The sequence below is a fragment of the Solea solea genome, chromosome 3 (assembly GCF_958295425.1).
Source record: "Solea solea chromosome 3, fSolSol10.1, whole genome shotgun sequence".
NCBI lineage: Eukaryota > Metazoa > Chordata > Actinopteri > Pleuronectiformes > Soleidae > Solea > Solea solea.
The window spans coordinates 3,210,805-3,238,585 of NC_081136.1; the positions used below are offsets into that span (position 1 = coordinate 3,210,805).

Genomic DNA, 27,781 nt, shown 5'->3' on the forward strand with positions numbered 1-27,781 from the left:
CACTGAAAGCGATTATCTGGAGCTGGAGTAAAAAAGAAATACTGTAAAATAACATGTTTAATAATTATTTAAGCCAGAGGTGTCACCTTACTGGATGCTACTAGATGCTCGGTGGCCCCCAAGGTCATTTGAGTTTGAGACCCCTGGTTTTGAACCAGGGTTCTCAAACTGTTGTATGTGCACTACCAGTGGTACGTGAGCTTCCTCCGGTGGTACGCGGAGGAAAATCAGAAATACCGTTAGTATATAGTGCGTTGGCCTATATACACCACTGTATTTTAATGTTGGAGATAATGGCGTTACTTCGAGAGCTCAGTATTTTTGTCAGGTGGTACCGCACATCTTTCTACCTCAGAAAACGACCACAAATGTCCAGGAAAGAAGGGTTTGAAATTAAAACCTCCACACTGTTTATGCCTTGCAGTGGTGTAATAGCTTGAGTGCGTCAGTGCCTCGACAGCTATATACCAGCAGGCACGTAGGCTCCTGGTAGGGTCACACAGAAAAGACAGGTGAAAAACAACTTTGTTGACACTCGGTGACACTGTGCAGCCATCAGGGGGCTACGGGTCTCTGACTCTCCTTCTAAAAGAGAAAAACCAAACAAAGAACAGTCAGATGGAGGAGTTGTTGTTGTTGTTGTTGTTGATGACTAAGAAATTAAGGCTAAAGTAATACTACAACACTTTCATTTGAAAAGAGCATTTTAAGGTGAAAAGTATCTGCATCAAGATTTGTATCAGAAAATACTGATATGCCTAAAAAACAGTTTACAGAGGTTTAGCCTCTTACGATGTTCTAGAACCTCTGTGAAACCACATAAAAGTGTGTGAGGATACGTATCAATTATTATTATTTGTTTTTTTTGACAGAACTTCTTTTTATATGATGGCTTAAGTGCACTGCGCTGCTCACTTTCCACTGTACTTTACGAGAACTGTACACTAATGTATGGCCAATGAGTCAGCAGAAAGAAATACTAGGCTACATGATCTTAGCCTGATGCTAACCCTACTCCATATTGGTAATTCAAAGTTTCAGACACGTCAGCATTACTCAATACAGCTTTCACTTATGTGTATTGAATATATCATTTTGTCACGTTACTGTTGTCACGATTGCTCGATGACTAGCCAAGATAGCAAGCTAATGCTACGCAGAGCAGTGCAATTGCAGTGTTTTTTTTTATAAAGTTCTACTAAACGACAATGGTGAAAATTCAGAGCTGGAATTCTTTTATTCGACCAAGGGTGAGGTTAAAGTTAAACTGAAAGTAACTAGCTAGCTAACTTAAAACATGTCAGACAAACTAGTTGAGGCTATTTTTCAACAATTTAAGGGCTTTTTTTCTTCTGTTTCCTGCTTAATTTCGATCCCTCAACTAAAAAAAAATCAGATATCCATGTTCTCATAATCTGAATTTTTGGCAAACGACTTAAAACTGGTAATTCTACTGAAATTGTCTTTTTTTTTTTTTTTTTGGAAAATCTACAGGAACATGATGAGCCACATTTTGTACATTTGCATTCCTTCAGTGCAATTCGTTTGCCCCCTGGCGTTCACTCCCCGCACATACTTTGCTCCGAGCTGCTCACAAACCCCACTGCAGTATCATCATCTTATACCATAATTGACTGCTGTATTAACGCGGCATTGTGTGACACACACACACACACACACACCTCCACGCCCTCACAGCGATCAGTGCCCTGAATGTTAATGGACTTTATCTCCCTCAGCCGCAGGGAAAATGATGTCAAACTGGAGTCTGCGTGTTGTTGAATTACGCCACAGCCGTTCAACAGGGAAACCAAGATATCTGCATCTCATTTAGTGCGGGGGGATTTATTTTGTGAGAGGCAGGGCAGAGTGTGTAAATGGATCAATACTGTGGTAACAGATACATCTATTGTGTGTGTGTGTGTGTGTGTGAGAGAGACCTTGTCAGGAGCCAATACGGTCCTTATTAAGACAAAGGCCAGGTCCTAATGAGGCAGAACCTCATTTCTGAGGAACTTGTGGATTGTTAAGGCTCTCTGCTGATTATTATTTTCATCATATGATAATCATTAGTATTAGTATTTTTCTCAAACCTGGACAAACCAAATATGATTCAGATTGAATGATTTCTTTGTTAATATGGAGCAAAGAAACCAGAAAATATTCACGTTTACGAAGCTGAAACATCTGAAAATGTTGCAGTTAGTTGACGATTCATTTAGTAATTGGTTAATAATTGATTAATCGAGCTCAGTCCAATTTAGTGTTGCTGTCTGTTGGATAAACTAACAAAAAAACCCCTTGAAATTCAGTATTAATACTCGTTATTTGTGCAATGATACGTCTTCTACCACTTTGTCTTTTTAAAAATGGTCAGCAACAACGTACAGAATCACAAAATGACCCTTTTCTTTTCTCCTTCACCTCATTCCTGAGGTGGTTATGGGTTTGTTAAGTGTGTGTGTGTGTGTGTGTGTGTGTGTGATGGATGGAGCCCGTGTCACCTGTGGCCGTGTGCTGCTGCCAGGCTGTAGGAGTTCATGTCGCCCAGCGGGGCGGACGAGATGCCATTTCGACACATGGTCCCGATCATGGGGTCGGCGCCTCTCTCCAACAGCAAACTCACCAACTCAAAGTTTCCTGCAGAGCAGCAACACAGAATAAAAAAAATAAGGTACAATAGGAAGAGTCATTTATCTGTGATTTAACAAGTGATGATGGTAAAATCAGGCATAATATGGCCAAAAAGATGTCGAAAAGAGTCGAAAATAAACCCAATACGTTCATCAGTTCATGCTTTATAACAAATATCAGATGAAAAAGATGAAATACAACAGTTTAGAGAGTAACAGGGCTGCAACAACGATTACTTTCATCATGTACTCGTCTTTTGAGTATTTGTTCGATCCATAAAATGTTGGGTAAAATGTTGATAAGTGTTTCTCAAACCCGATGTTTTAATGATTTCCTTTGTAAATGTGGAGCAAAGAAAGCAGAACATTTTCACGTTTAAGAAGCTGAAACATCTGAAAATACTGACAATTCATTTAATAATTCACTGATCTGTCTTCGAGTTAAGTCCTATTTAGCGTTGGTGTGTGTCGGAAAAGGGAACAAAAAAACCCTTTCAATTCAGTATTAATGCTCTTGTTATTTGTACAATTATACTTCTATGACTTTGTCCTTTATTAAAATTGGTCAGCAACAACGTGAGAAATTACCCTTTTCTCCACAAAAGGCAGAACAGAAACTAACTAAAAACATATTATCTACTTGGGACTTATTCATTGACTGAAATTAGCTCAGGAATAATGGAATAATAATAGTGTCTGTGGCCGTGGGTTTTGATCGCGTTACTGTGGCAACGAGTCCCGCTGTCTTTGAATTCACCTGCAGGGCGTTTCAGAGAACTGCACTCGAGCTGCACGGTCACATGAGAGGCAACATTTCAGAGGCACTGCAGGCCTGAATTAAGCCTCTTTCACACTGAGACTAGTGGGTAAACCAAGGAAAAGCTGCTTTTAATACTGTAAGTTTTTCACTGTGCGTCGTCACAAACATGCAGGAAACGTATAATGTGTCTTAAACTGAGTCTAGTGTAAGAAAAATGTCATTTGGTGCCAATACATGATTTGACCTGAGTGTCACATACTGTGTCTTTAATTAGTGAGGGTCATATTTGACGGAAACGCCTCGTTATGTTCTGGGTTGGCATGAAAACATGGAAAACGGAATCTGTGTTGTGACTGAAGATGTTGGTGGTGTTGGAGGATTAGGGCCAAACTGAAGAAAATTGTTTTTAATCTTTCGAGAATAAAGTCGTAATCTTTTGAGAATGAAGTCGTAATCTTTCAAGAATAAAGTCGTAGTCTTTCAAGAATAAAGTCGTAATCTTTTGAGAATGAAGTCGTAATCTTGCAAGAATAAAGTCGTAGTCTTTCAAGAATAAAGTTGTAGTCTTTCAAGAATAAAGTCGTAGTCTTTCAAGAATAAAGTCGTAATCTGTCAAGAATAAAGTCGTAATCTTGCAAGAATAAAGTCGTAGTCTTTCAAGAATAAAGTTGTAGTCTTTCAAGAATAAAGTCGTAGTCTTTCAAGAATAAAGTCGTAATCTGTCAAGAATAAAGTCGTAATCTTTCAAGAATAAAGTCGTAATCTGTCAAGAATAAAGTCGTAATATTATGAGGATAAAGTCGTAATATTACGATGATAAAGTCGAAATATTATGAGGATAAAGTCGTAATATTACGATGATAAAGTCGAAATATTATGAGAATGAAGTCGTAATCTTTCAAGAATAAAGTCGCAGTCTTTCAAGAATAAAGTCGTAATCTTTCAAGAGTAAAGTCGTAATCTTTCAAGAGTAAAGCCGTAATCTTTGGAAAATAAAGTCGTAATATAATGAGTTTGGCCCTCATACTGTCATAACATTGGTTAAATAAAGAACGAGTATAAATAAATCCACACTGCCACTGCGTCTCTCACCTGCAGCGGCGGCCAACTGAAGCGGCGTCTCTGTGTAGTTCTCCGCCCCATCCTGCAGGGCGCCCTCTACATTCGCTCTGTTATCCAGCAGCAGCTGCAGAGGAGATGGGAGGATGAGGAGGAGAGAAAGAGCGAGAGGGAAGAAGAAGGAGAAACCAAATCAAGAGGAGGAAGAAAAACAGACATGGCGTGTTACTTTAAGTCTTGGCATGAGAAAAATATCCTCATGCCACTGTCACATGTCATTTAGAGACAGAGTCTGAGCTCTGGACACTAGAAACGCTCTTTTAGCTGCACGTCATTATTAGTTTTTGTTGTTCTTGAAAAAAAAAATCGCATATATATATACAGTTCTGCAGAAAACGTATGAAAAATTAAAAATGATGGGTAAAAACAGTGAGGTTTTGTCGTCGTTTGTGAGGAGGCTGCGTTTCACACTGGCTTCAGTTTGCCTTTGAAAGTGTTCCCTGATCTTTAGACTCACTCATGATGAGAACCACGGGACTCCGTGACTCATCCTTTAGACATCTTTAGAGCATACATTATTAAAACATTATTAAAAGAATAGTTTTTTTTTTCTTTTTCTTTTTAGGTGTACTTGTATGAGACACTGACACATAATCAATGCTAACTTGCCGGCGCCAGGAACCTGAAAAATGGATGTTCGCTCTCAGGAAAGAAAAAAAACACCTGCAAGTGGAGACAAACAATGATTCTAGCCACTTAGCAAAAGGCCCACATATTAAAAACTAAACCTGCTTTAGTCTACACTATCAAAAATAATCACTTTATCTCACTATTCTGAAGTTAATGTCGTTTTGTGAACCACTTTCTCCCTGCACCAAAGCTCATTAAGAAAATCGGCGATTTTAAATCAGTGGCACACATGAGCCGCTTCAACCATTCATTTAAAATATGGTGTTTGGTGAATTCGGGGATTAATGTCCTTTGTTTAGATTCATTACAGTGACACAAACCTCTCAAATAAGGCAGCAATGGCCAAGCAGCTACTGTGTCCCCGTGAGCTAAAAACGCTGATTTTCTCTATGGAGTTTGGTGCGGGAGAGTGAGCGGTTTAAAAACTTGAATTTACAGTGAGATAAAGTGGCAAACACATTCTTAAGATGTCATAGAATTAAACAGGTGTTCAGTAAGTGTTTTTCCCTTGTTTCCCCATTGGAAGCCAGGGTTTTCAGTGCTTCTGCCTATGAGTCAGTGTCTCACACAACCACACTTCGAAACACCTGAACTATCTTTTTTTTATTTTTTTAAACATAAACTCAATCTGTAGAACAACTTGTCGCCACACAAAAACAAGATCAAGGAGATATAAGAAGGACACATAATAATCATTATTAGTATTATTGTTGTTATTATTATTATCATCATTATTATTATTATTATTATTATTACTATTAATTAATTAAAAAATTAATTAAAAAATTAAAAAATACTAATAATAGTAATTATAATAATAACAATAATATCATCCCCATATTTGGTGCCACAGGTGAAGGGTTACAGGTCATAAACGTCACTACCTGCACGACAGGGACGTGTCCGTGTAACACGGCGAAAGTGAGTGGCGTCCCCTGGCGCGTTTCAGGATAAACTGAGGGGTGCTTGTTTACTGTGCTTGGCACCTGGGAAGTCATAGGTGGAGTTCAGGGAGGGAGAGAGATATATATATATATACTGTATATATGTATTTGTACAGCCATTATCATTCATTCAGCTCAGGGTAGGAGGAGGAGCGAGAAAGCAGAGAGAGCAGGAAGAGAAGGAGGAGTGTGAGCAGGATGGCGGACGGCGAGTTTCCTCTATAGAGTCTGACAGAAAATAAGCCGGCGTAAATCTGCCCGAGCGTCGACGCCACACTTTGTGGCGGCTCTGACGCTTTTTATTTCAAGAGAGAATAAAAGAAAGCACGACACAGACGGGAGACGCAGTGAAAGACGGTGCTGCGGTGCTGACTCACACAGACAAAGAGCCGAGTTCAACAGACTGTCTGTACGTTTTGTTTGTGCTGTGATCTCTGAAAAGTGTTTTGTTTTAAATCACAGACTGAATTACATACATTATTTGTGGACGTCCCCGGGAGGAGGCCCCCCCCCGTACAAACACTGAGCTCATGATGCTCAACATCAGCGGGACTCTTTAGCGTTTTTGTGTTCACAGGGATGCATTATTAATCCCGTTATAGCACCGCGGCCTTTTCTGCATAAACCGATCGCATCGCCGGCTGAAATATTAACACTCCAGCGTTTGCTGCGTGACTAAGTGTTTTGAATACTGATAGTTCACGTTTTATGAGGCACTGACACAAATTCAGAGCTGACTGAGTCATAGAAACTACCGCTGCCAGCAGAGACTGATTTCATTAAATATACTACGCCGGCTCATGTGCGTACACTTTCTTGAGAACATATTTATTGCTTCGTCTCACTTTTAAACAGCCCCTTTTTCTGACTGGAAAAACGGAAGTTTGCATTGTTCTGCAAAATGCTAACGCTGCTGCACCAAATCCCATAGAGAAAATCAGCACTTTTTACATCATGAAACACAGGAGTCATCAATCCACTGCTGCCCCCGTTAGTGAGTTCAAATGTGGCATTCTGTGACTTTGGTCATTAAAATTCATTTTTTTTTTTCAGATTAACCTCAGGGAGACCAATTTATAATTTAAGGCAGTGGTGGACCAGCAGCTACTGTGTCCCTGTGTGATAAAAACGCTGATTTTCTCTATGGACTCTGGTGCGACACAGTGAGCAGTTTAAAGTGAAGCAAAAAATGTACGTTTCAAGTGAGAAAAATATGTCTAATGACAAGATAAAGTGGCAGTCGTATTCTTAGGATTAAGTACACTTAAGCAAATGTAGATTTCTACCAGGGAAGCCCTTAGTTAAGTGGATAAAATCAGTTTGTCCTTGTGTTCTTGCTAGTAGCCCTAGTTTCAGTGACAGCCTCTTTATCTCCAGCTTGTTCCAGGGGCAGCGAGTGCTCAACACAGTTAGCGCATGTATGTGTCAGTACCTCATACGAAAACTCTTCAAATTCAAAAAACATGAACTATTCTGATGAAGCTAGAGTCTGTTAGCGTGGCAAAGCTAGCAATAGCGAGCTACACTTTGAAAAACGGTAGGAGAATCAAGTAAAATACACAGAAATTGATTTAAATTGTCATGTTTTAAGGGGAAAAAAACATAGCTAACCCCATTGGCAGATGGGTAAAATGGCTAGACTAACAATCTTTAAACTAGCTTGTTAAGCTAGTCAGTTTAAGTCTAAAATGTGCCTCAAAACTAGATGGTCAGAATTTAAGAAAGAATTGATGTAAACTTCTTTTTCTAGATTAAGCTAACTAAGATTATCTAACTTAACTAAGTATAAACATGAGCAAAAACAGCTCATAGAACACAAACCATTATTTTGGCTTATTCCTGGTAATTGAAGGTTAATATTGTCAAAAATGGATTATTTTTTCCTTCCCAATATTGTAGTTTTCTTTTTAGGCAGGAGAAAAAAACAAGGCATTTTAAAAACTTTGTTTAAAGTCAACTTTTGCAGTGTAAAGAGGTTCAAGTACACACACACACATGCGCATGCACACACACACACGGAAGCATAAAAACTTACTCTTACTTTAAGCATATTTACGACGACGACATAAACTTGTGCAATGAAGTTCATGCATGGTGGTGGCTTACGCTCAAATAACAGTAATGCAGTATTGATGTGGTATAAAGCAAACTGCAGCTGTAACTGTAATGAAGGGACTGCGTGCGCTGAGGGAACATTAGTGGAATATTACTCCACATCAGCGCAGATACAAACTGTCGTTGCCACAGTGCAAACGACCCTTGTTTATTGTTTATCAGTGCACTTCACGTAATGAGCTGCCAGGAGAACGGGGAGCATGCGGAGAGCAGGTGAGACGGAAGCAAACAAAGATAAAGACGGAATGGGAGGGGAGGGGAGGGAGGAGGTCAACAAAGAAAAAAAGCTGAGTCATCGTTTTCAATGGTAAAACAACACAAATGCAAATTTAACAAAAAAAGAGACACAAATACAAAAATGTGCAGCCAGGGTGACTTTGTCGTGTGTCCGCGTGGTTCTGACAGTCAACACTGACCTCGCTGTTGATGTCGGCGCCGGCGTCGAGCAGCATCTGCACCATGGCCTCGTCACCGCGGACGCAGGCGTACATGAGGGGGGTCATTCCCTGCAGGAGGGAGGAAGGACGGAAGGAGTTAGGAGTCTTACTGAAGGGAGTTGACACAGTGTTTGAAGGAGAGAACAAACCTGTACATGAATATCAAAAGTCCTGTGTAAGTATGTTGGTATTCGGTTTGGTTCGGTTTTCCGTAGCCTTAGGCTGCGTTCACGCCAAATGCGGATTTCCGTGTCGCGTAACGGCGCGGCAGTCACGGTCGGCCCGAAGCGGTCCGCCACGACTTCTTCTTCTGCTGACCATTTGCCACGCTTATGGACGTAAACGTATCTCAAGCTAGCCTTCGTCAGCAATACCAGTCAATAACATCACTCTACATGGTATTTTGCTCACACGATCACCAAAGTCATAAGAACTGACCAGTAGAGTGTTTATACTATTGACACAAGCAGAAGACATTTGGTAATGGCGTTGAGGGGTTTGTGCGGTTGCTCCGACTCTCCGAATTAAGGGGAATTCTGGTTGACATGGAAATCCCGACTTCCGTCTACAACTGGAACGCGCAATTAACTTGCGAAAACAACGGTGAATAAAGCAAACAAAGAAGAAATGACAAAGTGAGTGCACATTTTTAGCGTGAAAGAATTGAAATAACTTAGGTGTCAACCATTTTCTCTCTTCAGTGTCTCTCTTCAAACTAACCGTTCAGCTCACCTGCTGAAGGTTATTTTCATACCTCGGAACCAAAAACAAATTGACAATTGTTTATTTTTTTGTCATGTATAAATGTGTGGATGTGGAGTTCAGTGCAATCAGCAAAGCCCTTAAGAGACCATTAGCACTTCTATAAGCAGAACACCAACAGCTGTGCTTTTACAGGAAACAGAATCGTTTACTGTCCAAGTCTCTCTTCACGTAATGTTCTTCAGCTCACCGTTCCATCATGAAGAACCTCTGATGTGCCATATGTGCTTGTGTATAGTTCAGTTCCATACCTGCTGTATGAAAACTGCACTAAAAATACACAGCAAATCAATTATAGTCCATTTCCTCCTTATTTGCAGCTGTTCAATTTTCTTTTTCTTTTTTTTATTACAAAGCTGATTTAAAATAGCCATGTTTCTCCATGGAGACAGACAGCAAACGTTGGCTGTGGAACTCCAAACATCTTCTATCTTCTATCACATGTCAACATATGGCTCTGGAGCCTGAAATCCACACACACACGTGAATCTCTGAGATGCACAGTGAGCAAAAAGAAGCAAGTTTGACCTACTTATCAGCTGGGGGTGATAAATGAATTAGTTTTGAATTCTTGGCTTGTTCGACCCAGCACAACCTTCCACCGCTTCATATTTATCGCTGTACCTCAGCTTCATGTGTCTGCAGATGTACAGAGGTTACCAAGAGTGTTAAGCCAAGAATTATAGAAAGGCTGTGCGCGATGTGACCGATGCAGCACTTTATCAATTTTGAAATGTCTCTTTCACTTTAGGCCACGTTGAATCCCTTAGGACTAACTTTTTTTGGTCAATATCATGAGTTTTAATCACTAACGTTACCGTACATAGTCCAAGTTTCCCCTTAGCGAGAACTGATCGGACTACCTGATTGAACCAGTGCTTGACCGGGGAAGTTAGATTCAAGATGGATATTCCTTGGATCTTTCAGATCTGCTTCTCTTCAACATGATCTTCATGAGCCAAACTAACACGAGAGACGTTAAGGGTGCGTTCAGCACCAGACTCGTTTAGTACGGTTAAATTGGAACTGTTTGTTAAGAACCAAACTCTTGAGCTGGTCTTGGCTTTTCTGTCGCTCAGTTAGCTGACTGTCGGCCGTACCCTATTACTGTACCTTTTTAGGGAAGGTTGCCAAAGAATGGAACGGTTGGGGGCTGGTTTTTGTGATACTATTCCTTATGTACTGTACTGTACTAAACTGAACCAATCTGCACCTGTCACTGGAAGCATAGTATCAACGGCTACAGCCTCACTGTTCTCATCTGCATCCACGGATGAGGAGAAGGAAGAACTCGAAGGAGAGCCGCTGATAGACGGCACACCCGTCCTCCGTGTCTGGCAGGTCCCATCTCTTCCTCTTGGCACATTTGTCATCACCCAAAAATGGCATGGTGGCATTGTCAATTTTGGTCATATAATGATAATAAAGATAATTTCCATAAGGGTGTGGGCGACACCTGCGCCTCAGAACCTTCCTGAAACAGCAGCGAGTGGGCTACATAATCAAATGTCCATCAACGAAGCAAATTATTAGGTGTGAACACAACCTAAGTTGACAGTTTTAATCATGTTCAGTGCGAACACTCAGTGAGTCAATGAGCTTCTATAAGAAAGACTTCAATCACATGTCTTTTCTGGGCCATTGTTCTTCAACAAAGGCCTTTCTTACGGCTCACTGGTATCACACCACGGCACTTAATGTTGACGACTGACTTCCCTGCGTGGTGATTCATTCTTAAACGTTTCCCGGACACCGTTCAATTCAATCAGCAGACAGACGGATACTGAGTGTGGTCGACAATAACGACGAGTTCAGGCGCCTCTCAGCCACAGTGACACACAGCAGATTTGACTTTATTGCGACTATAATACCGTCTGGTCCCTTTTCAGGGAAATAAAGCCCGTCAGTCACCATGGCTTGTTATTGATGTGGTGGGAAAGTGTCAGTCTATAAAATGAGATGTAGCGATAAGGACCTGTAAAATACCTGGAAACTAAATCAATGATCTGACCGAACATGGAAGGAATTAACCTTCCTTCAGAAAACAGGAATGACTCAAGGTTGAGTTGAGCTTCGTGCAAACAAAAAGTTTATACAACGAGTATTTACTTTATTTACTTACATCATCTCCCTGCTAATAGGATCTTATTTGAACTCAACCAGATATAGATCTCTGAGTACGGGAAATCTGATTGCACTATTTGCCTCCACTTAGCAGCTCCTGGAATAAGCAATAAGCAATAAGACTGGGATTTAAGAAATTCCCAAATGACATTAAGATTTCTAGGCAGTAATGCTGCGATATCGACCCGGTGGTTAAAGCAAACCCATCCAATGCCGTCAAGGAGCGTTGTTTAAGAAGCCGAGGAGGTTTTGGGTTGTCAAAACCTCCAAGTGTGACATTTCTGAGTGACGTTATTCAAACCCTTGCACTAAAAAAGTATGTTTTAGCTTAAAACCACTGAAACAGCAATTGTCTTGCTGGTGACACATTTTTACCGGCAATGCGACTCTGTCAGAATAAAGAGCTGTTTACAGTTGTCACGCATAATTCTTAGTAACTGTTTTGTTGCTGTTGGTCTTGTAACTTTGCTGTGTCAAGCAAAACTATCAGACCTGACTGTGACTGAGGGAGTGTCTATGTTTATACAGCAGCAGCGCCAGAGCGGGCGGAGACAAGAAGTGTTTATTCAGTGAGGTTTTTGACATTCTTGTGCTGGAGAATTCACTTCTTTGTGTTTTCAGTCATACCAATCACTTCCCGTGTGCAGTGCGGGAATGTCACCGGGTGACACGAGATTGAGTGGTGTGGATGTGATCTGACAATAACTTGAATGTCACGGACATTTGTTATTTGTTATTTAAAAGCTATGCAATTTTTGCTTTAAGTGATGACAAATTATTTTTATAGGAACAAAAACAGAATAAAGAAATCTGACTTGATTTAAAAAAAAAAAACGATTTTCAATGTTTTAATCCCAACAAAGCGCATACTAGACAACCCAGGACCACAATCTTGGCGCGTAATCGATCATCATCTCAGGGAGCAAATTCCAGGGATTTGGGATCTCACGGAAACTCGCAGACTGTTGACGTTGTCAGTTAATAGCCGTGGATGAAGTCAGCGCTGAGAAGACGGAATCAACTTGGCTTGTACAAGTTAGGGTTCTAAACAAAAGTACACACCCAGTCGACTTGTTCTCATTGGTTATTGCAAGGTTCTGCTAATGCCTCCAAGCACTGTTCAGTCGCAAATTTCAAACATGGTTTATTGCGTAATCGGTTCAAATCAGCCTAAAATCAGACGGAAGGGCCAGATCAGGACCGAAATCTTGCTTAACAGAGATCCCTAGTGGATTTTTATTATCTGGATTCACCGGGAGCAACATGTAAGTGAACTAGGATACGTTGCCAGGTAATGTGTGCAAGAAACTCCAGCACTCTGCACTGTGCCTCTGTAGGTACACGTGGTCGTGTGTGAAACAGTGACTGAGTGAGTGAGTGAGTGAGTGAATGCCAGACCTGTTCGCTCATGCTGTTAATGCCATCAGGCCCCAGCAGGTTCACCGCCTGCTTGACCAGGTCCGTGCGTCCACAGTTGAGCATCCTGAAGCCCAGATCCTGCAGGAACTTGGCCTCGGTGGAGGCCGCGTCCAGTTTCCTGGTGGCACAGAAACAATCCTCTGCTCTGCATGAGGGAACACACACACACACACACACACACACACACACACACACACACACACACATTCCACGGTGAGCTGAGCTCAGAGATCTGTGAATAAACATCTCCACAGCACAGGGAAGCTGTGGCTGTTGCTCTTGAACTTCACCACCTTTACTCCTTTTTAATGAGAAAATGAAAAGTAACCACATATCTTTGCTTCACCTGCTTCCTTAAGCAGCTTTTCACCAGACATAAATCTCATTAATATACAGTCTATGATTATTATTTCTCAGTGACGTCTCCCAGAGAGCCTGCTAATCCACACCACGCCGTCAAAGCTCGGGTTTCCATGGAGTCACAGAGGAAACCGTATTCCTGATGTTTGCCCTTTGTTTCTTTTTTGAATGTTTCTTCTCGATCTTACATGGAAAACAAAATAATAAAAAATGGTGGCCTCGTTTTCTAACAGTTTGACGAATTAAGTCACTAAACCCACACATATGACATTGATAGAGTCATGCTAGTTTTGTTTTAATGACAATTTTAACTTAGGAGTTGGATTACTAATTGAATAGTTGGGTCAGCCCTTCATTTTATGTTAAAAATCACTTTCAGGGACACATTAATATGAAGAAATTACGATTTGATTTGATTTTTTTACAGTGCAAATTCCCTAGAAGATTTGAGGTGAGGATGTTTACGATGGATGTTTTCAGTTTCAAATTAAGGTGAGATAATCCTCTCATAAATAAGGTTTAATCAAAATTACAGCTTTCAATTTGTGTATTTCACAATCTAGTGCTATTAGTGCGATGGTGATTCACCATTAGCCATTCTTTAATCTTTGTGTTACTGCCCTCTAGATATTGTTGTAAAAACAAATTTTTTAAGATAATTAAGAAAAGGTAAAAGTAGAAAATTGTACATTTTTCGGGAACTTGAACTCAAACTCAGATGGAGCAACGCCACTGCAGTAATGGCGCCTTGTCTACTTCCTGGTCTTAGCTAAAATTTGTCAAGTAAACAACATAATGGCATAATATATATATTCTTACTTTATTTGTCGTGGTTCGCAGTCCACACCGGGGAGCAGGAGCCTGGCAGCCTGCCTGACGTCGTCGCTGTCCACGGAGAAGCTTCGTCGATGCTCAGTGTGGGCGACCGCCACGCGGATCCACTCCATCAGCGGCGGCAGTACGAGGAACGGCCTGCGGAGGGGGGAAAACAGATGTGTTGGGAATTTGTGTTCGCTAAATCCAGGCATTTGAGACATCACTGTTGGTTTCCTCTTTAGAACAATGTCAGGACTTCTGGAAGGGACAGGGAAGGAAAAACACACTGAATAATGACAAAAAAAGTAATTTTGCGATCTTTGTAAACCTTTTTGAGATCTCTCACAATTTGTGTTTTGATATTGACCTCAAATATTAAGTGAGATTTCTACCATGAGTCGACACGGATTATAAAAAAAAAAAAAAAAAGCTGACAAGTGTCATTTTCAAGTGTTAACACATCATATAATTCCAAATAAAACTACACAGGAAGGCCTGGGGGCAGCTAATGCTTCCACTGTGACGACACTCGCTAATAAACAAGAACATAAAAATGATGACCCAACGGAAAGAGACAGAAATTCAATGAATATAAACTGGTAAAACAAGTTGAAAGCTTGTGTCAGTGCTAGTATTCATTTTTGAACACTCAATCCCCGGTTAACTCTCCCGCCTCTACCAAGCTAACATAGCATAAGCGCTACGTTAGCTGAACTTTTCAGCCCAGATATCTCTGCAGCAAAAACAGGCAGATTTATTATTAATGTTAGAGAACATACATGTACCTTTTTCTGTTCTAACTGTCTAACTGTGGGGAACATGTTAGCAACACACAGGCTTTTCTTCCCTTTTCTCTCTGAAGCTAACAATAACACTCCAGCAGCAACGCTAGCATACTTTATTTCCCGGAATTCCTCACTTAAGTATTGTATTTTACTGCAAATGTACAACAATGTCATATCAAATATTGTAGCATTTTCCCATATAAATGCTGTATTTTACTCTACTACTATATTTACTCACATTACTTCACATTAATTACTGTGATTGGTCACTATTTTCCTGTGTAAATACTATATTTAACTCTTCAAAAAGAGGATATTCCTGTAACAGCTGGTCATTTCAGAAGTAAACACAAAAATACTGTCAATTATCACAGTTACAGCCTGTGATATGACAATGTTTATTGTGAAATTTATATTTAAATACTGGACATATTTGACATTACTATCACCATATTGTTGCTGTACAGTCATATATCATGGCATGGGATATGTTTGAAGAAAATGTCTTGGTTAAGGAACATTTTCTGAGTAGAGTATGAAAATATCTTTGTTTTCAAAAGAATGAAACCCATGAATATTAAAATTTGTTAAGTGACAGCTTTCAAATGTCTGACAGATTTTGAGTGTTCACGCCTTGACGTTAATGGGACTAAGCGGGAAGAATGAGAGAACACGTGACTCCGAGAAGGTTTCTCAAAACCGAAGTTTTGTCATCTTGCACTTGCACAAAAAAAAATACCTGCCTGGGATTCTTTTTTTCTTCTTTTTTTCCCAGCAGTGATAACTCTGTCTGCCTCAGCGGAGCTTTACTGCTGATTAGTGTGAGATGTGAGACTTTGTAATCCGATCCTCCAAGGATGCAATAAGCCACGGCACAGAAGCACAGTGGGACGACCAAGTCATAACGCGGTTGCAGGATGACAGATACGACGCAGTCCCTCGAGTAAACACTGTAGCTACTGTAGATGATGGTTGTGCCGCTTGATTTAAGACTCCTTTGTTTTAAATGTCACTATCGTAAAGATAAAACAATGATTATTTGGACACGTAAACACATAAATCTGTAATGACAGACATCGAAATGTGCATAATTATCTTCTTCACATTAACGACAATTAACATTAACACATAAAAATCAAGGTTCTTCCTGGACAATTCTTCACTTATTAGCAGTTAGACACTGTTACAAGTATAGTTTGGACTCAGTGGTTCCCTGCACTCTTAACAACATACAGTATGCACTTATTGTACAGGAAACAAATTACACTCAATTTAGGAGTCTCTCTGACTCAGCCCATTCCACTTTGGACGGTAATAAAACCGACTATTGTCCGCGAAGGCTTTTAAAAGCCAGAAGTAGCCTCGGACGCACAATAGAAACCCCGAAGACATCAAATTAAATGGTCTAATTTCATGTTATTGTCGTATAATTATATTACAAATCCATCAGCGAGGTTTGGTCTGTGGAGCTCTTCTCCCTCGTGACCCTCAAGGAAAGATCATTTCTGAATAAAACAAAATAAAACAAAATAAATAATTGTCCATTTGGGACCGTCGTGTTTACCGTGTCTGCAGTCAGTAAATTCGCTGTAAACGCACGCGTTGATCCAGGGAGAGGCTCTGAGGTATTGATTTGCCAATTTTGACACTCAGTCGACAGTTTGTGTGTGTTTTTCATTTCACAAAGTCAAAAATGTCTTTTAGCGACTTTAACACCTGAAGTCTGCCAGCGTTTTTTTATTTATACAAGAAAGGGAAGGTCTTCACTGCTGTTTAACAGTTCGCACAATAATGGGACAACTCAGATGAATGATGATTACTCTCACTGAAAACACGGCTGCCAGCAGGGACGAAAGGAAACGAAAAACAAAAGGCTCACAACAACATTTTCCAGCTAATCTTGAGTTTGTAAACCACTCACTCTCCCGCACCAAAGTCCATTGATAAAATCAGCATTTTTAGCTCTACAAGACAAGGGCTCTGCTGTTTTACTGCTGTTCTTGCAGGTGACCATATTTCTATCCAAGCTTTTTACCATTTCTCCCGGCTATCGCTCTACACGCACGTATGTTTTGGTTGTGTTTACCCACAATGCCCTGCGTTGTAGCCGAAGTGAACAAAGTTTTTTAGGCACACCTGAGTTCACAAATGAACTGGTGTAGATGCACTCACAAAGGTTTCATGTATGCGTATGTTTGTTTAAGTGTATAATCCCTTTAAAATAAACCTTCTACAGCAGCCTGAATGGACAAACCAACCATGGCTTGCACCTTTGCTTTCTCAAGCGGAAAGCTTACTACTCAAATGAAGACAAATGATGTCCCTTCTGGTTTGTGAAGGCCACCATAGTTCCTTGATGAGCTTGCTAGACATCACTAATTCTTAAACACTGGACCTTTGACGCACTTCTCACATCCATCTAAACTGTATAATGTGAATCAATTGACTTTATCATCACACACATCATTATGTCTTCGGCAGTTGATTCCCCTTCAGTGATTCTCCACCTGAAACATCCTTCACCCGCTTTGTTATTCAAGCCCTTCCCACCCGACTTTAACCTTGCAGCTGAATGCTAAATAGAGTGTTTTCTCTCTTGGGGACCTGAGAGCGTGCTGACATGTCACTGCGCCTGACGTTCCTCTCTTACTCCCCTGAGTCTCCAGGATGGAGTTATATCTCTTTGGAGCCGAAGAGAAAAAAAAAGAAAAGATGTTGGAGGATCTGTCCATCTGTCCGTCCAAGTGAAGTCCCCCTGGTTTCCATCAATCCGCTCAGTGTCCAGCGGGGGGGAGTGTCAGTGACGACCGAGCCCACACAGTAATGCTTGTTCTTGCTCTCAGGGACAGCAAATGTGGGCGAGGGACATTTTGGGAGTTTGGATTATTTTTCCACACAAACAAATCTCAGAGACAGGAAGCAGGTTATTTTTTTGATACATGTTGACCTGAAGATGCTGAGATCTTTGTTGGGAGTGACCAGAATGGACCAGGATTTAGAAAAAGAGCATGTTTGAGGGACAGATGAAGTCAGAGAGTCAAGATTGAGATGGTATGGTCGCGTGCAGAGGAGGGATTGTGATTATTGGATTGTTGGACAAAGGATGTTGAAGATGGAGCTGAAGACCACAGAGAAGGTTAATGGCTGTTGTGAAGAAGGACATGAAGAGAGAGAGAGACATCAGGGGAGGACAAGGTGGAGGAAGATGATCCGCTATGGAAAAGATGAGTGCATGAAAGCAGAACACTCCAGGAAAACAATTATTTTGCTATATTTGACTTAGCGTCTAACATGTATCTGTAAAAAAACAGTGATGTTTGTTTCCAGCAGGAGCCATTTTGACTGAAGCGTCATCATCAGTATAGGATGGCGTGGTTGGACTCACCTTTCAGTTTGTAGGGTAACTTTGGAGGGTTCCACGTTGGGGTTTTCCCACTCCATCTGCGGGCAGTGCATGAAGTAACACAGCGTGTACAGCGCCTCAGGCTCCCAGTGCACCGTGCTGCTGGTTTTCTGGTGGACCGGAGTGCCGTTGCTGGGGTTTTTGATGTGCAGCGGCTGCAGGTGGTGCATGGCCCGCGACACCAAGTCACCTGGAAGATATTTTTACACACATGAGTTGCATGATGGATTTTTTTTTTTTTTACAACCCGTGAAAGATGGAGGGAGAGGCATAAACATTGTGTACTAAAACGAGAGAAAGAGCTTTACAACAGTCTCGGCATTACTCTCAAACCCTCTTCTCGCCTTTGACTTGGAGCACTTATGTAATGATGTAAAGACTCATTCAATCATTCACATAAGGTCTGAATCACATCATCCAGCCACACAGTGCTCTCTGAGCAGGAATTTCCCTCCTTGAAATGACATTTAGGCACAATGAATCGCACACAGAATGAGCGTCTATCTTCATTCTTTGTCATGAGCACATTTTAGTCACCTAATGGCTCACAGGGAATCGACCATACCTGCGTCAGAGAGCAATGACCGTTAAAAGCATCACTGTAGCCATAGTACGATCTTTGCATTAGTTTGTACGGAAAAAAAAAACATTTTACACAGACATTCAGATTAGTCTGAGGATCATTTTCAAGGTTTGTAAAGGTAATAAAAAGCTGAAAAAGACAACTTTTTGACTTAAATGTCAAGTGTTTGACATTTAGAAGGATCTACTGGCAGAAATGTAATGTACTGCCCATGTTTTTGTAAGTGTATATTCTTCTCCTGCACCTACAGTATTATCGCAAAAAACTAATGATGGAAAGTTGAGGAAATCATTCAGGTGTGTTGGAGCAGGGACATTTCTAAAACATGGACAGGATAGAGGTCCCTGAGGACCAGGAGTGGGGAAAGAGAATGTTCTAGAATGTTCTAAAATAATGTTCCCTTCACTTTGTGTTTTTCTTGTATACTTTTCTTGCTGTGATGACAAAAATGTTTGAGTTGTGAAAAATGAGCCAAAACATCCCAATCTGAACATCGGGGACATTTATTTAGACCCAGCAGAATAAACAGGCTGTCGGGTTCAAGTCAGGCTCGATTACTTCTCTCTCCAATCAAGCTCACAGTCGCAGTGGAGCATTCTCTACGGTCCATGAAGCCAACACAGCTGTGCCTCTCTCTCTCTCAATCAGAATTACTCTGAGGTAACAAAATTTGGCACGGAGTGACTCTACACAGGGGGTGTCCAAATTTTTTTTTTTTTAAAGATTTGATAATGTGAAGATTCCCGGGGGCCACGGCAATGTAAGCTAATCTAAGCCACACAGGCTTCTTTCACATCTGGAGTCAGATAACATAATGACATAATAAGTGGTGAATGCATGAATCTGTCTGTCACAGTCAGGATGAGAACCCTGGACTTGTGGAACACGAACCAGGGCAGTTTTTCCTGTCCGAGTTCGTCCAGGGTCATAAAGCGAAGCTGCCGGCCGTATACAATCTGACCGTGGGCCAGCGCTAAACTACAGCGTGTGACTGTTAAAAATAAACAAATGTGTATTAAATTCAAACTATTGTCAAAGGTGGCTAAGCCCATCAGCTCCGCACAACTCTGGCTGTGTTCCTCTGATTTGTTTTGAGGCAATGGCAACAGTGCGCTAGTAAAGTGAGAAGGTTGCAAACAAGTTGAAGTTTGACAGAACAGTTCCGAAATCAGAAGTGGATTCTACTGCTAAAAAACAAACAAAAAAAACCTGGTCGAACTGCAGTTTCTTGCCCCCACCTGCCCCTGTGCTACCGCTGTATACATGCAAACGCTCCCTCAGTCAGAACTGATAGTTTTGCTTCACAGAACCCATTTCAATTGGTTTTTATTTTGTTTTTGTTCATAAAAAACGACCCGAGCGAACTTTGAACTGCGACGTATTCCCAAATTCAATCCGATTTTAAACATTTTGAGTAGTTTTTAGCTCAGTACCAAATGCAAATGTCAAATATAATAAACAAGAAACAACAATTTTAAGACTACTGCTTTTTGCATTGGAAATTGTCTCTTTTCACAAAGACCAAAAAGACGCAGACAATTAACAACAACAACAACAACAATAATGACCAACCGCAGCTTCAACATTTATCTTTTAACTGTGAATAAATGTTTTGTGCCTTTTTGCATAATACTGTTGAAATTGCACTTATTTAAATGTAAAACAAAGGGAAACTATGCTATGCTATGATTTCACTGGTCCCCTGCAGAGGGTTCCGCCATTTTTGTTACCCAACCCTCATCACCATGATAGAGAAACGTCACCATCAACGCTTACATCGCTCCGCTGCACGCGCTGCTCTCACTGCGTGTTTCTCTCTTGGCCACCAGGGGCTTCACTCAGAAAAACACAACAACTCCGCTTTACGCCGCCGCTTCACCGCGGATCCGAGTCACTGCAGAGAAACTGCGTTCCCCCCCGACATCCACACACAGGAGGGTTAATTATGACACAACACCACAGCAGCTCTGAGGGGCGATGGAAAAAATATACCTGAGCTTTTACCGGCTGCGCCGTGACCAAACAGGAACCGACGAGGGAAGGAGAACGCTCTCCGCTGCACCTTTAAGTCTCGTAAACAAGTGTGTGTGCATTTGTCAGGAGCTTGAAACACACGCGGACTCGTACACACCGCGGAGTTTAAGTACTTTTTCCCTCAGCGACTTGGAGCACATCTCATTTTACCGCCTGCTCCCTTAACGAACGTGGTCCTCGGCTTTGTTTTCAGCTGTGTCAGAGAACAGCGGGAGCGGGAGCTTCCTCGCGTCTAATGGCCCTAAACACTGGAGGAGGAATGAATTCTTTAAAAGTCTCCAAATCCGGGCCCTCTGCACCACCGCGGCGAGGCAGACGTTTAGTCATCATAAGGACGTCATCACTCACGGATTTAGGATCGTGGCGGCTCGGCAGGCACTTTATGGACGAGGTCGTTAGTGACGCTCTTAAGACTAATGATGCTGCGCCCGAGAGTGAAAGCACTGCAGGGCGATCCGTCAGAGGTTTCCTCAGAAAAATTAAAACTTCAATTGATCTAATTATTTACTCGGCTTATTGGAGCGATGGAGGTTTTCAGACTCTGGCCTGACTGGATGTAAAGAACATTACTTTACGTTACTGAATAAAAAAAAAAATGTTGGCCTAAATTTTAAAGAATATAGATAAAATAAAAAATAATAAATCACACAACGGAAACTTTTGCAGGGAATGACGAGGACAAGTGAATAATGAGGACAGGTTAATGAATGATGAGGACAGGTGAAAGATGAGGACAGGTGAAAGATGAGGACAAGTGAAAGATGAGGACAGGTGAATGAATGATGAGGACAGGTGAAAGATGAGGACAGGTGAAAGATGAGGACAGGTGAAATATGAGGACAGGTGAAAGATGAGGACAAGTGAAAGATGAGGACAGGTGAATGAATGATGAGGACAGACAGGTGAATGATGGGGACAGGTGAAAGATGTGGACAAGTGAAAGATGAGGACAGCTGAAAGACGAGGACAGGTGAAAGATGGAGGCAGGTGAATGATGAGGACAGGTGAATGAATGATGAGGACAGGTGAATGAATGATGAGGACAGATGAATGATGAGGACAGGTGAAAGATGAGGACAGATGAATGAATGATGAGGACAGATGAATGATGAGGACAGGTGAATGAATGATGAGGACAGGTGAATGAATGATGTGATGAGTCAGAAGTAGGACAACGTCAACCCAACAATGGTGGAAACCACGTCTCCGTCACTTTAGCAACATTAGCAACTCTTTGCTATGAAGTCGGCCATGACAGAGGCGGCCCAAATAATCATGCTATATCCTTATAGTGTTGTGATGTTACACCATATGACATGTGGACGTCTCTGTCTCCATAAACACACAGAAGAATGTCCTTCAAGTCGTCGGTAAAATCACCAATAGATCTTAGCAGAAACTGCTTTGGAACTCTATTCTCTGCTGCCATTAGCGACATATTTTCCCTTAATACCCAACATTTGGTGATACGTTTAAAAGTAAACGTACTCCAGGGGAAAATATGAAGTGAGAGTTTAGAAGTGTAGCAGTATATATATATATATGTGTGTGTGTGTGTGGGGAGATCTGAAGCTCCTAACGTGTTTGTTCTAAATAGGCACAGAAACTTGGACTGTCACACACACATAAAATAACCCTTGTGACATGGCGAGTCTAAAGCCCGAGGTTCTCCGTCTGTCAGGCTAAAGACCCCAGACAGAGTTCTGAAGCAGGCAGACGCACAGTTTGCTCTCCTGGGAGCCTTGTAAACAGCTACTGACAAAACATTTAAATTACACCGATGAATAATTGAAAAAAACAAAAAGGCAGTTGTGTGTCGACGAGTGTCTGTGTTTTGAGGGAATTGAGGGATCGTATTTGGGGATCCAGAACCTGCTGGATCCCCAAATACGATTTTAGCCCGTGCTTCACAGTCACATACTCTCTGCTCCTGAAGCCTCTAGAATAAACTGAGCAAAGAAAACCCTTTACATCTACTGTGCGTACCGCAGGACGTTAATAAAGATTAAGGAGACAAAACAAAACAGGGCCTGAAATTTGCATCCATATGAAGAAAAAAACACACAGCAGCTCACACTGAGGCGGCAGAGAGAACCCCCCCCGACATCCAAGAAACTGACAATGTTCTCCTGGGGTTTTGCAGAGCACGCAGAGCAAAAAATAGAAGAACTCTGCACAGGCAAGCACATCTAGACTTTTCTTTTTCTTTTTTATGAACCATAAAAAAAAAAAAAAGATTAAAAGCAGCCGTCTTTGCACACGGTTAAACCACCGCCGCCACTCGCAGCTACAGCCGATCATCAACCTTCCCTCGGCTTCATTAACTGTTCTCCTGACTTTGTCTTTGTCGGCGGGACGACATTAGCTCAAGTCCCTCGTCGCTTTGATTATCAGAGCGACGCTCCTGTGGGCTTTACGCTCCATCTGGTTGGAATTAATCACAGGGGACAGCTTAGTGTCTTCTTCTCTTGAGTCACGTGGAAGGACGGAGTAAAAGAAGTGTCCCCAATTAGTGAATAAAAGAACAGTGAAAATTAGAAGAGTCTCTTCACATCTTAAATCTGGGATTGCCTTTGCATGAGAAATAATCTACACTGCAAAAACTGATTTTTAAGAAAGTAAAAATAAGCCTCATTTCTGGGATGTTGTTCTTATTTTTTCTTTTTTGCCTGAAATAGAAAACAATCTTGGCAAATCTTGACAAATTACACTTTAATTACCAGAAACAAAGCATGAAATATTCCCAACTGCTCCTGTCTCTGTGTCCTCATCTTGCAGGTTGCAGGATCCAGATCCATTTTCGAGGCTATTATTATTATTATTATTATCATCATACATATCATTATTTTTTTTCCTTTCACCCCAACCTGTCTAGGCAGATTGCTGTCTGGTTCTGTCAGCAGTTCTTTTCTCTCTACTGATGCCTTGTGTGTGCTCATTGTGTGAATTGTTGGGTTTCTCTGCTCGCCATTGTGTGATTCATGTGGTAAATACTGAAATAAAATGGCAAATTTAAGAAATTCAAAGAAAAAAAAACGAAGAAATACTTATTTTACGGCAACATTTTTCTTAGAGCAAAGGAAATGGTACTCGATTAGAGAATATTTGTCTAATTTTTGTACTAGGGCTGTTTTAGCAGTGTAAAAAGCTCAATTTATTTAACCAAAGTCTGTAATCTGACTATCTACAATTGATATTTTCTTTGGATCAAACAATTCTGGAACAGGTTTTTATCAAACGTGGCTCTGGACTGAGGCGAAACACCTAAAAGTGTAACCACAGTGACAGTTTCTGAGTGACATGCTGGTCATTTCACATTCAAACAAAGACAAACTCCTCCACTGTCATGTATACGCACTAATTCTGATGTAAATAAAATGGTAAATAATGGCACAGATGCACTGAAAAAAGGGAAAACTTACAAACTAAAGTAATTAACTTCAGAAAACCTGCAGAACTTTAGTTTTAATGAAGTAATTCCCTTTTCTTTTTTTTTAAGTCAAATATTTTTCTTCTTCCTTTCAGATCAGAGCTGAATCTACATGAGGCGCCTTCATTAAAAAACTAAGCGTGATCTACCGACACTGAAGTAAACACACTGAAGTGGAATATTTGGAGGGCAAAACCTCAACAAACTTTCAAATTACAACACACACTTTAATCTATAAATGTTCTTCTTGGCAAAAGGTAAAACGAAACACAAAGTTCTCACAACGAGAAGATGAAATATATGTGATTTTACTGAGAATCTAAGCACAAAATCAATAACACCCTCCGTACATTAGTTAAATAAATTATGTTTTTTTTTCTGTTTTCTTATTGGTATTTTCCATGTTATTACTATTATTATTTTTATTGTGCAAACAAAAAGACGCCACCGGCTCCAACGGGAGCAGCCGCACCGCACCGCGTTTCTGCACGAGGGGGATTTCTGCACATTTGTATTACAAAGTTCTGAATTCTTCCCTGGCGTTCATATACCCAGAAGTCATGTCCTGAGCCGGTGAATTATGCACTTGCTCCTGCAAGTCTACAGCACACACTGTCTTCTCAGCATGTGTGTGTGTGTGTGTGGCAGAGGTGGTGTCAAGGTTACGCGATGTGAATTATAACTTTAACTGTCAGAAAAAAGTATTATTTACCACTTTCCAGTTTTAAACTTTTCCATATTTTTTTAATATCTTATTTTGCACTATTTGCCCTGTCAAAATACCACTATATAACATGTGGCCTGTACATATATTCTATAGTATGTTATTTTTGTCATAAAAGGTGTAAGCTTAAAACCATCAAAAGTGTTTTTTTAATGGAAACCCCGAAATCCAAAATTTCTCTCTCAGGAGCCAAGTGTTAGGTTAAACTCCTACACCTACATCTTCTGCTGCTACAGCTGAAACGGCAAAAAATGTCAAATGACGTCCAGCAGCTCTTTTTTTGCTGCTCGGTTCGTGGCTGTTTTGTCTCGACAGGACGTCAAACTTTGAATGAGAACAGACGATTTTGAGCCGGTCTACCATTTTACTCTGGTCCCCACAAGGGAAGTGGAGACGCAAAAAAAATACATACCACAGCAAACAGAACGGTTCCACGACTAGAGTAGGTCTTCTGTAATACGAACAAATGCATATCAGCCCCAAGGTTAAATCCAAAAACTCTTGACCTTCTTAAAAATCGATTTAAAAATAAATAAATAAATAAATGTCCTTATATACCTTTTTTAATTATAGCTCAAATCCCACTTCTCCAGATGTTCCCTCTGCATGCTAATCAGGTTACTATAAAGATGTGATTGTGGATTATTAAACCACCGACCTGAAAGCATCAAGTTTCATGAGTACCCACTGTCGCATGCCTGGTCAAACAAAGATTGTCCTTTCTTTCCTTTTGTCCTTCATTAAATGTGTCTCCTGGTGATTAATCCCCACTTAAGCCGTGCTGGTAAAAGTATCCACTGTCGTCCACTGTGTCGGCGATGACGTGTCCTGTAATTGACTGCGATTAATTGTGGCCGTGGAATTGCTAATGAGCCCCAAAGGCAGAGCTCTGAGTCGCTCATATTACCGAGTGATGATTGAATATCCTCGCTGCCGCCCTCGGGGGGAGCTGCGGGCCGCGGTCATTTTCTGCTTGGGTTTATGGGTGTTTCTGGGTCAGTTTAGTTTCAAGACAAAGAACTACATCTACAATTGAAACAAGACTTGAAGAGGACACTGAGAGGAAAGTCAAAAACCTTCTTCTTCTTCATTTGCGTAGGGATTGTTCCACTCCAAATTGTCCGACTTGTCAGTTTGAGCCTCTGTAGAAACATGGTGGCACAAGATGGCGACCTTCATAAGGCAAGGCCCCCGGACATGTAACCACACAGGTGGTCAACCATGTGATCTAATGGCTCTATTAATCTATTTATGGCTGACTGCCCCCAACTGTTGCATTTTTGGCACCCTACCCTTGGGGTGCCAAAAATGGAACGGTAGGTGCCGGTTATTTTGGTACTATTCCTAATGGACACGCAAAAAAAATAGGTACCGTACCAAACCGGAACTGCTCCACTTGGTGGAAACACGGCAAAAGCAGGTTTTCAAGGGCAGCCGAGCATGTAAGCACACAGCTGGTCAACCATGTGATGTAATTACTTGATTAGTCTATTTATGGGGCTTTTCTGTCACACAGTTCTAGCACTACTCTGCTCGACTCGACTCTAGGTGGATTGTGTCTTGCTTTTCCATTAGGGTTAGTACCCGGTGCTTTTTTTGGTACCTGCTCTGGCGAGGTTCCAAGCGAGCTGGGACGTCGACTGGGACGTCGACAGACTGCCGGCCACTGAGTGTCGTCACTGGAAAACGACGTAACTGATCCCGAAGCCGAGTACAGCCTAATCGTGCCAGGACTGTATCATAGGAAAACGACCATACATGTCTTTCCTCAAGTTTTTTTTTTGAGTGAGGGGACCAGGCATGCAAAAAAGTACATTCTGCAGAAATTGCGATAAGAAAAGTGTCCCCTACCTGTCGAGGACCTGTGACTACATCAAATCAAACAGTGGTTTTGTTTGAGCCACAGTGGCGCAGAGGCATCAGCTGACGTTTTCTGATCCACAAATAACTTCCACAGCCACTTTCAGGATGATATTGTTTCACTAAACTTCCAGAGACTCACTACATCTCTCACAGTAGCTGATTGTGTATGTGAGTGTGTGTATGTGTGTTGTCATTGTCTTGTGCAGAAACTGTAACTTCAGGGACAGGAAAAAAAAAAACACAAACAAAAACTAATTAAAACTTGGGTAATGTACAGTGTCTCTCCAGCCACTGCATCATGGAACACTGTATGTCTGGAGGCAGGGACTTAAAAAGAAATACTTGAAGGCAGCAGCAGCGTGTTGCCATCTGTTTTACCCCGGGATCCAGTCACAATGATGAGGAGCGGAGAATAATTCATTGAAATAATCTGGAATGGTTTTTGATTTATTATAAATGATCAGTGCAGCTGTGAGCAGACGAAATGTATCTCACAGCAGGGTTTTTAACATCCTCTCACATGCGTTTTGTGTCAGAGGTGCGTCAGAGAGGAAGATTCCAAGAGCACAACAAGTGGGATCTTACCTTCGCATCGATATCTCCCCCAACACCAGAGAATCTTATCATTTATTCATTTTTGTTTACTGTGGCAGAGTTGGAGAAACCTCGAGGCCTAATGTGGGCTGGCTAACGTCAGACTGCATCTCAAACTCAGACTGAGTTTGAATATGGAAAGTTCCCACTCCCCGAGAGGCCTAACCGACAGACGTAGATCCTCTGTACGCAACTGGACCAACGATCTGGATGACGTATGCACAGAAAAACGTGTCAACAAACGTG

At 41.2% G+C, this 27,781-nt stretch overlaps 1 protein-coding gene across 3 annotated transcripts in view; it reads right to left on the reverse strand.

Moving 5' to 3' along the window:
• Positions 1-27,781, reverse strand: part of LOC131457165 (ankyrin repeat and BTB/POZ domain-containing protein 3-A) — a 158,842-nt gene that overhangs the window by 8,213 nt on the left and 122,848 nt on the right. For 2 of the 3 annotated variants that reach the window (XM_058626003.1, XM_058626002.1), the window contains exons 3-9: positions 18,290-18,497; positions 14,123-14,275; positions 12,923-13,088; positions 8,618-8,707; positions 6,027-6,128; positions 4,486-4,579; positions 2,505-2,640 (exon numbers count right to left, since the gene is read on the reverse strand). In XM_058626003.1, the coding sequence (XP_058481986.1) occupies positions 2,505-2,640; positions 4,486-4,579; positions 6,027-6,128; positions 8,618-8,707; positions 12,923-13,088; positions 14,123-14,275; positions 18,290-18,497 (949 nt within the window). The remainder of the gene's footprint in view (positions 1-2,504; positions 2,641-4,485; positions 4,580-6,026; positions 6,129-8,617; positions 8,708-12,922; positions 13,089-14,122; positions 14,276-18,289; positions 18,498-27,781) is intronic. The other variant, XM_058626004.1, reaches the window with a different exon arrangement.